Genomic DNA, 10,079 nt, shown 5'->3' with positions numbered 1-10,079 from the left:
AGCAGGAGGTCCAGCAGGGGGTCCAGCAGGGAGGAGGTGAGGGACTTGAGGTGGGGGAGGACCAGGCGCTCAAATGACTTCATGACAGACGTCAGTGCCACAGGTCTGTAGTCATTAAGTCCAGTGATCCGGGGCTTCTTGGGGACAGGGACAATGATGGACGACTTGAAGCTGGGACATGGCATGACTCCAGGAGGTGTTAAAAATGCCAGTGAAGACAGGGGCCAGCTCGCCTGCGCAGTGTCTTAAGGTGGAGGGGGAGACACTGTCTGGCCCAGCAAATTTTCGGGGGTTGGATTTCCTGTCTGAACTGAGAGAGTGGTGGGGGAGATGGGGGAGGTGTGGGGGCCCGGGGTTCCTGGATCCCAGGTAAGTGTGTGCGCGCACCACACTTATGAAGGCGCACAAGAGCCCCTGCTTGCTTTTTCGCCTGCAGTGTCTCACTCTTTTGGCCAAAAAAGAACTAATTCTGCAGCAAATGCTAAAAAAAATTGAACTAGATCCGTAGGAGTTGTTGATCTGATGATTAAGAGTTCTTCACGCCGACACACCATTTGCGCCCAAAAAACACCCAAATCACCAGGGCGACCGTCTGCGGCGCCATCTTGGTTATTGAAGATAAACCACACGTGAAATGATGACAATTGCTCGTACATTCAAGGTCACAAATGCAATGTCATATACAATATCCCATGTTCGTCGTGGAACAAACCAGAAAGAGCATTCTACACTCCAGAGAAGGAACGTTGAATGGAATGGGAAAAAGAGACCACTAAATCATGCACACAAACTATAAAGTGACAAGCAGAACAATAACAGCTCAAGTCTGCGATGGAACCTGAAGGTCACAGGTAAAGCGAGCTCCCTGTGTCCAGCGAGCTCCCTGTGCCCAGCGAGCTCTGTGTGCCCTTGTTAGATCAGGGAGGCCATTTAGATCCGGAAACACGCACTAGACTCTCACACAAGGGATGCAGTTCTGAAGTCAGACTGCAGATGGCAATCTACGTCCATTGCTACACCAGGGCCACCTACTCCCCAGCCTCAATCAACGCACCCAAGTCACTCCTCCCTGCGGCACGGCACACCTCCTCTGCTCCCAATCAGCGCACAGCCTGCCCCATTTTAACCCTCATGCTGTACACACACACTGACACACACAATCACACACACACTCACACACACAATCACACACACACACACACACACACACACACACAATCACACACCAGATGTTTGCAGACATTGGGGGCGAGGTGGGTTAAGTGTCTTGCCCAAGGACACAACGGCAGTATTCACCTGAGGCAGCTCAATCGCCGCACCAACCTGTGGCTTTAGGGTCCGAAGACGGGCACACTGCCACTGAGCTCCTGCCACTGAGCTCCTGCCACTGAGCTCCTGCCACTGAGCTACTGCTGCCCGGGTCATTTCTACCTCTTCACCTGCCAATATGGAGTCTAGTGGTGCATGCTGGGATGGCAGGAGCGACAACCCACATTTTAGAATTGTGGTGTGAATTTATACTTACAGTTGTACTTAGTTTTTATAGTTTGTTATATTATGTGAGAAGTTCTATTTGATCTAAATATGCTATAATGTTCTGTGGCTGCATAGGATGGATTTATTTTTCTTACATTTTAAACTAATTTAAAATAAAAAATAAAGATAGTTTCTTACATAATGTTTCGAAGTAAAAAAAATCTCCCTTTTTTTCCCTGTGTTTTATTTGTCCAGATGAATTTCCTGAGGCGCTGAGAGGGTCAGTGCGCCAGGATCATGAAGGACGCTTTTGTGAAGATTTCTACAGGTAAATTCAACCGAAACTGAATCCATCTCACACCGCCAAATGTTGAAGGTTTGGTTTTGGAATCTTAGAGTTGTGGCCCAGAACGAGAGACGTGATGAGTGGACCTCACTGCTGGTCACCATTAAGAAGTTATTCATCCAGTATCCAGTCTTAGTGCGGCTCAAAGAAGCAGGTGACGTGCAATATCATGAAACAATGATGTGAAGAAGATTAAAGACTCAAAACCTGATGCATTACAACTTGATCTTTCTTTTCTAGATGGGTTTCCTGTTGGTTATAACTCCACGGCTGTTCAAGGAAACTATCTGGAGGCCATCAACCTCTCTTTTAACGGTTGGTTTTACTCTCATCTGTAACATTTTACATGGAAGTGGAATGATTATATTTCAGTTTCCAGACAGTAGTATTATTGTTTTTGTTTTTTTTAACAAATGTCAAGTAGAATGTAGAAAATAAAAGAGCTCAATGAAACAAAACAGGTCTAGAGAGATAACAGTAAATGGAAATCAGAACCAGTTCACAAGGCTTCAGTCAAGTATAAAGTCTGTCCAGTCCTTGATTTTCAGTGCAATTTGTGTCTTCCATTTTTGTGTGAGGGCTTTTGGCCCCTGCCAGGAGGATGCTCCAGAGGCAGGAGTCCTGAGGCCCAAGCACAGACTGGTAGTTCTGAAATCCAGTGGGATGGCGATGTCAAAATTGTCTGTAGTTCTTTATTGATCTCAGTTCAATATTTTTGAGCAACAGCTGCCGATATCTGGTTCTTCAGAGATCTCCTTTTCATCCACAAAACAAGGAGCAAGACGCTTTAAGTGATGACTAAACTTATAAAATGCAAGTGATGCTTTGGGAGCTAAACAATCAAAAAACAAGGACTTTAACTCTGGTGGAAAACCGAAATACTGACCCACAAGCTAACGATGCTAATGTTGGCGCAGCTCCTGAGGGGCCGCTCCGCGTGTGGCAGGAGGCGGAGCGCGTGTGGCAGGAGGCGGAGCGCGTGTGGCAGGAGTTGGAGCGCGTGTGGCTGGAGGCGGAGCGCGTGTGGCAGGAGTTGGAGCGCGTGTGGCTGGAGGCGGAGCGCGTGTGGCAGGAGTTGGAGCGCGTGTGGCTGGAGGCGGAGCGCGTGTGGCAGGAGTTGGAGCGCGTGTGGCTGGAGGCGGAGCGCGTGTGGCAGGAGTTGGAGCGCGTGTGGCTGGAGGCGGAGCGCGTGTGGCTGGAGGCGGAGCGCGTGTGGCAGGAGTTGGAGCGCGTGTGGCAGGAGTTGGAGCGCGTGTGGCAGGAGTTGGAGCGCGTGTGGCAGGAGGCGGAGCGCGTGTGGCAGGAGTTGGAGCGCATGTGGCAGGAGGCGGAGCGCGTGTGGCTGGAGGCGGAGCGCGTGTGGCAGGAGTTGGAGCGCGTGTGGCAGGAGGCGGAGCGCGTGTGGCAGGAGGCGGAGCGCGTGTGGCAGGAGGCGGAGCGCGTGTGGCTGGAGGCGGAGCGCGTGTGGCAGGAGTTGGAGCGCGTGTGGCAGGAGGCGGAGCGCGTATGGCAGGAGGCGGAGCGCGTGTGGCAGGAGGCGGAGCGCGTGTGGCTGGAGGCGGAGCGCGTGTGGCAGGAGTTGGAGCGCGTGTGGCAGGAGGCGGAGCGCGTGTGGCAGGAGTTGGAGCGCGTGTGGCTGGAGGCGGAGCGCGTGTGGCAGGAGTTGGAGCGCGTGTGGCAGGAGGCGGAGCGCGTGTGGCAGGAGGCGGAGCGCGTGTGGCTGGAGGCGGAGCGCGTGTGGCAGGAGGCGGAGCGCGTGTGGCTGGAGGCGGAGCGCGTGTGGCAGGAGTTGGAGCGCGTGTGGCAGGAGTTGGAGCGCGTGTGGCAGGAGTTGGAGCGCGTGTGGCAGGAGGCGGAGCGCGTGTGGCAGGAGTTGGAGCGCGTGTGGCAGGAGGCGGAGCGCGTGTGGCTGGAGGCGGAGCGCGTGTGGCAGGAGTTGGAGCGCGTGTGGCAGGAGGCGGAGCGCGTGTGGCAGGAGTTGGAGCGCGTGTGGCAGGAGTTGGAGCGCGTGTGGCAGGAGGCGGAGCGCGTGTGGCAGGAGGCGGAGCGCGTGTGGCAGGAGGCGGAGCGCGTGTGGCTGGAGGCGGAGCGCGTGTGGCAGGAGTTGGAGCGCGTGTGGCAGGAGGCGGAGCGCGTGTGGCAGGAGTTGGAGCGCGTGTGGCAGGAGTTGGAGCGCGTGTGGCAGGAGGCGGAGCGCGTGTGGCAGGAGGCGGAGCGCGTGTGGCAGGAGGCGGAGCTCGTGTGGCAGGAGGCGGAGCGCGTGTGGCTGGAGGCGGAGCGCGTGTGGCAGGAGTTGGAGCGCGTGTGGCAGGAGTTGGAGCGCGTGTGGCTGGAGGCGGAGCGCGTGTGGCAGGAGGCGGAGCGCGTGTGGCAGGAGGCGGAGCGCGTGTGGCTGGAGGCGGAGCGCGTGTGGCTGGAGGCGGAGCGCGTGTGGCAGGAGGCGGAGCGCGTGTGGCGAGTTGGAGCGCGTGTGGCAGGAGGCGGAGCGCGTGTGGCAGGAGTTGGAGCGCGTGTGGCTGGAGGCGGAGCGCGTGTGGCAGGAGTTGGAGCGCGTGTGGCAGGAGGCGGAGCGCGTGTGGCAGGAGGCGGAGCGCGTGTGGCAGGAGGCGGAGCTCGTGTGGCTGGAGGCGGAGCGCGTGTGGCAGGAGTTGGAGCGCGTGTGGCAGGAGGCGGAGCGCGTGTGGCAGGAGTTGGAGCGCGTGTGGCAGGAGGCGGAGCGCGTGTGGCAGGAGGCGGAGCGCGTGTGGCAGGAGTTGGAGCGCGTGTGGCTGGAGGCGGAGCGCGTGTGGCAGGAGTTGGAGCGCGTGTGGCAGGAGTTGGAGCGCGTGTGGCAGGAGTTGGAGCGCGTGTGGCAGGAGGCGGAGCGCGTGTGGCAGGAGTTGGAGCGCGTGTGGCAGGAGTTGGAGCGCGTGTGGCTGGAGGCGGAGCGCGTGTGGCAGGAGTTGGAGCGCGTGTGGCAGGAGTTGGAGCGCGTGTGGCAGGAGTTGGAGCGCGTGTGGCAGGAGTTGGAGCGCGTGTGGCAGGAGGCGTGGAAAAACTCTTTAAACCGAATCCTACAGCAGAAAGTCTCCAGGGCTGAGGTTTCCTTTGCAATGAAATACATTCTTATGCCTCCGTTCATCATTCATTCACTTTCCCTTTCTGGGGCGCATGTGACTGGAGCATGTCCCAGTGACTATGGGCCTTAGGTGGAGCACACCCTGGACAGGGGCCCCCTCAAATCAGTTTCACTTATACCAGTGAAAATGATTTTCCCCTCAAAGTAGTCGAAAACAACTGGGACATGTCTTGTTTAAAACCTGGACAAATCTCCTGGGACACGGGACACAGGGCTCAAAACTGGGAATTTCCCAGGTAAATAGAAACTTCTGGTCCCCCTAAACTATTGTAAATTAATAAATGATTCCATTTTATAATTTTTTGTTGTTTTTTGCCCCCGGATGTGACAGAGTGGAGGCTCTTCTCCACACAGCATCTGCAGCTAGAGCCTCTTGGTATTTCCAGTGATGGCTTAATGTTTAGCCCACATACAGCAGCAATGTACAGTTTATCCATGCACAGCACTTACATCTAACATGATGCAAATTCAATGCGTTACATAAAGAGAGCGGAACATGGTGCCCTGAAGCTTTGCTGAGGAGGAGGATGTGACCTGAAGCTCACAGACAGGAAGGTTCTGGAGGGCCTCGCCAGTCTCAGACCTAAATCCAATAGAAAGTCTTTGGAAACTCCTTGTTGCTTAGCGACAGCCCTGAAACCTGACAGATCTAGAGAAGATCTGTGTGGAGGCGTGGCCAGAATCCCTGATGCAGAGTGTTCAAACCTGCTCATGAACCACAGGAGACCTTTGACCTCTGTAACTGTAAACAAAGGCTTCTGTACCAGATATTAACACTGATTTTCTCAGGCGTTCTTACTTATTTGCAGCAAAAACATACAATAAATTATCTAAGAATCATACAATGTGATTTGTATTATTATTGTGACCCATAATTTGTAGCGGGAGAACAAATGAGAGTGTGTTTTATGTGTAACTTACATCTGACTTGTGTGTCGCTCAGTGTTTGACAAGCACTACATCAACCGTAACTTTGACCGGACTGGACAGATGTCAGTGGTCATCACTCCGGGGGTGGGCGTGTTCGAGGTGGACCGCCTGCTCATGATCCTCACCAAACAGAGGATGATTGACAATGGTGAGATCTGACAGCACTAATCCAGCTCATGATGAGAAATACATGTTTAGTATTTTATTCTCTCCTGTCACACTTGTGTCATTCCTTTACGAGAGGCTGTTGTCATCTTTTGAAGTCTCTGGCAATGTTTTTTTTTAAATTGAGTGTTTAGTTTTTCAGAATAGAACAAACACAGAAGCGTACAGAACATGGCCAGAGAGCAAACACCATCAGAAACATTGCAACAAGTATAAAAACTGTCCCAAAAAGTCCAGAGCCTTTTCCAAATGAAGTTTGAATGTTATTTTTTCCATTTGTATCATTCCTGTAATTATGTCAGTCCATGCCTTGGTCGTCGAGGGTTTTGTGTTTTCCTGCCATCAAAAGCACCTTCCAAAGGTGTCACTGTGTCCATGGAGGAGATTTTTAGAATGTTTTTTGATTGTCAAATACAAAGCAAACAGGAGGTGAGACCAGGCACAGCCCTGTCTGATGATGTTTATCACGAGAGCTGCAGCCAACGTTACTTACTTCTGCTTTAAATCTAGTTCATAATGTATGGGTGGGGCATATCATATTAATCATGATTTATTTCTATTTATTTTTTGGCAACATGATTTTTGGAATATTATGATATAATTCTGAAACACTCGGTTAGGTTCACGAGAAGAGAGGAGGGAACAGACGAGATGAGTCAGTGTTTGCGTTGAACTCACAGCAAAATATAATTTTCCATATGTTCCATGTCATTTTATCTCAAAGTTCTTACGAGATCTTGCCAATTATATTGTAAATGATGTTGTTATTGCAAAATCTCTCTTTTATCCCATGACATTTTTTCAGGCCCTAATAGGAATGTTCTTTGTTTGAAATGTGATATGACCTGCAGGTATCGGTGTGGACCTGGTGTGCATGGGGGAGCAGCCGCTTCATGCTGTGCCTCTGTTTAAGGTGACGCTCTTGTTTCTCTGTCAATGTCGCGTCTCGTCTTCTGAATCTCTCTCTGTGTTTCAGCTTCACAACAAGCCGGTTCCAGGAGATTCTCGAGTAGGAGACGACTACAACCTGCCTCACTGGATCAACCACAGGCAAGACTACACTTACAGCAATAGTGCTGTTCAAACATTGTCAAAGAATTAAATACTACATTTAGATAAGATTATGATGTTAAAAATGAGTAGATGCAGGGTTCAGAATAAGTGGTATTGCATCACAAAATGCAACGCAATTTCTCTCAAATGTGATGCATTCGTCAGAAAAAAGTGCTTTTGTTTCGCAGCTTTTGTGATACAAAAATGTGTTCAATTGTGTAAACAAAGCGCCTAAAAGTACTGATCACTGTCAATCCATCGTCAATAACGTCATGACACATGTAGGACGCTGTGTGGACATGACACATGTAGGACACTGTGTGGACATGACACATGTAGGACACTGTGTGGACATGACACATGTAGGACGCTGTGTGGACATGACACATGTAGGACACTGTGGACATGACACATGTAGGACACTGTGGACATGACACATGTAGGACACTGTGTGGACATGACACATGTGGACGCTGTGTTGTCATGACACATGTAGGACACTGTGTGGACATGACACATGTAGGACACTGTTGTCATGACACATGTAGGACGCTGTGTGGACATGACACATGTAGGACACTGTGGACATGACACATGTAGGACGCTGTGTGGACATGACACATGTAGGACACTGTGTGGACATGACACATGTAGGACACTGTTGTCATGACACATGTAGGACGCTGTGTGGACATGACACATGTAGGACACTGTGGACATGACACATGTAGGACGCTGTGTGGACATGACACATGTAGGACACTGTGTGGACATGACACATGTAGGACACTGTGTTGTAATGACACATGTAGGACACTGTGCGGACATGACACATGTAGGACACTGTGTGGACATGACACATGTAGGACGCTGTGTGGACATGACACATGTAGGACGCTGTGTGGACATGACACATGTAGGACGCTGTGTGGACTTGACACATGTAGGACGCTGTGTGGACATGACACATGTAGGACGCTGTGTGGACATGACACATGTAGGACGCTGTGTGGACATGACACATGTAGGACGCTGTGTGGACTTGACAAATGTAGGACAGTGTGTGGACATGACACATGTAGGACGCTGTGTGGACATGACACATGTAGGACGCTGTGTTGTCATGACACATGTAGGACGCTGTGTGGACATGACACATGTAGGACGCTGTGTGGACATGACACATGTAGGACGCTGTGTTGTCATGACACATGTAGGACGCTGTGTGGACATGACACATGTAGGACGCTGTGTTGTCATGACACATGTAGGACACTGTGTTGTCATGACACATGTAGGACGCTGTGTGGACATGACACATGTAAGACGCTGTGTGGACATGACAAATGTAGGACAGTGTGTGGACATGACACATGTAGGACGCTGTGTGGACATGACACATGTAGGACGCTGTGTTGTCATGACACATGTAGGACGCTGTGTGGACATGACACATGTAGGACGCTGTGTGGACATGACACATCTAGGACGCTGTGTTGTCATGACACATGTAGGACGCTGTGTGGACATGACACATGTAGGACGCTGTGTTGTCATGACACATGTAGGACACTGTGTTGTCATGACACATGTAGGACGCTGTGTGGACATGACACATGTAGGACGCTGTGTGGACATGACACATGTAGGACGCTGTGTGGACATGACACATGTAGGACGCTGTGTGGACATGACACATGTAGGACGCTGTGTGGACATGACACATGTAGGACGCTGTGTTGTCATGACACATGTAGGACGCTGTGTGGACATGACACATGTAGGACGCTGTGTGGACATGACACATGTAGGACACTGTGTGGACATGACACATGTAGGACGCTGTGTGGACATGACACATGTAGGACACTGTTGTCATGACACATGTAGGACACTGTGTGGACATGACACATGTAGGACGCTGTGTTGTCATGACACATGTAGGACGCTGTGTGGACATGACACATGTAGGACGCTGTGTGGACATGACACATGTAGGACGCTGTGTGGACATGACACATGTAGGACACTGTGTGGACATGACACATGTAGGACGCTGTGTTGTCATGACACATGTAGGACACTGTGTTGTCATGACACATGTAGGACACTGTGTGGACATGACACATGTAGGACACTGTGTGGACATGACACATGTAGGACACTGTTGTCATGACACATGTAGGACACTGTGTGGACATGACACATGTAGGACGCTGTGTGGACATGACACATGTAGGACACTGTGTTGTAATGACACATGTAGGACACTGTGTGGACATGACACATGTAGGACACTGTGTGGACATGACACATGTAGGACAGTGTGTGGACATGACACATGTAGGACGCTGTGTGGACATGACACATGTAGGACGCTGTGTGGACATGACACATGTAGGACACTGTGTGGACATGACACATGTAGGACGCTGTGTGGACATGACACATGTAGGACGCTGTGTTGTCATGACACATGTAGGACGCTGTGTGGACATGACACATGTAGGACGCTGTGTGGACATGACACATGTAGGACACTGTGTGGACATGACACATGTAGGACGCTGTGTGGACATGACACATGTAGGACGCTGTGTGGACATGACACATGTAGGACGCTGTGTTGTCATGACACATGTAGGACGCTGTGTGGACATGACACATGTAGGACGCTGTGTGGACATGACACATGTAGGACACTGTGTGGACATGACACATGTAGGACGCTGTGTGGACATGACACATGTAGGACACTGTTGTCATGACACATGTAGGACACTGTGTGGACATGACACATGTAGGACACTGTTGTCATGACACATGTAGGACACTGTGTGGACATGACACATGTAGGACGCTGTGTGGACATGACACATGTAGGACACTGTGTGGACATGACACATGTAGGACGCTGTGTTGTCATGACACATGTAGGACACTGTGTTGTCATGACACATGTAGGACACTGTGTGGACATGACACATGTAG

General features: G+C 51.2%; 1 protein-coding gene across 3 annotated transcripts in view; it reads left to right on the top strand.

Annotated features, from left to right (window-relative positions):
* Positions 1 to 10,079, top strand: part of depdc5 (DEP domain containing 5, GATOR1 subcomplex subunit) — a 100,783-nt gene that overhangs the window by 24,589 nt on the left and 66,115 nt on the right. For all 3 annotated transcript variants that reach the window (XM_072441959.1, XM_072441960.1, XM_072441958.1), the window contains exons 12-17: positions 1,732 to 1,804; positions 1,873 to 1,976; positions 2,063 to 2,137; positions 5,884 to 6,018; positions 6,887 to 6,948; positions 7,012 to 7,085. In XM_072441959.1, the coding sequence (XP_072298060.1) occupies positions 1,732 to 1,804; positions 1,873 to 1,976; positions 2,063 to 2,137; positions 5,884 to 6,018; positions 6,887 to 6,948; positions 7,012 to 7,085 (523 nt within the window). The remainder of the gene's footprint in view (positions 1 to 1,731; positions 1,805 to 1,872; positions 1,977 to 2,062; positions 2,138 to 5,883; positions 6,019 to 6,886; positions 6,949 to 7,011; positions 7,086 to 10,079) is intronic.

This window comes from Eucyclogobius newberryi, unplaced genomic scaffold (genome assembly GCF_026437365.1).
Source record: "Eucyclogobius newberryi isolate DKJ021-1_F unplaced genomic scaffold, fEucNew1.0.hap1 SCAF_12, whole genome shotgun sequence".
Lineage (NCBI taxonomy): Eukaryota > Metazoa > Chordata > Actinopteri > Gobiiformes > Gobiidae > Eucyclogobius > Eucyclogobius newberryi.
This window is presented reverse-complemented; position numbering and strand designations above follow the sequence as displayed.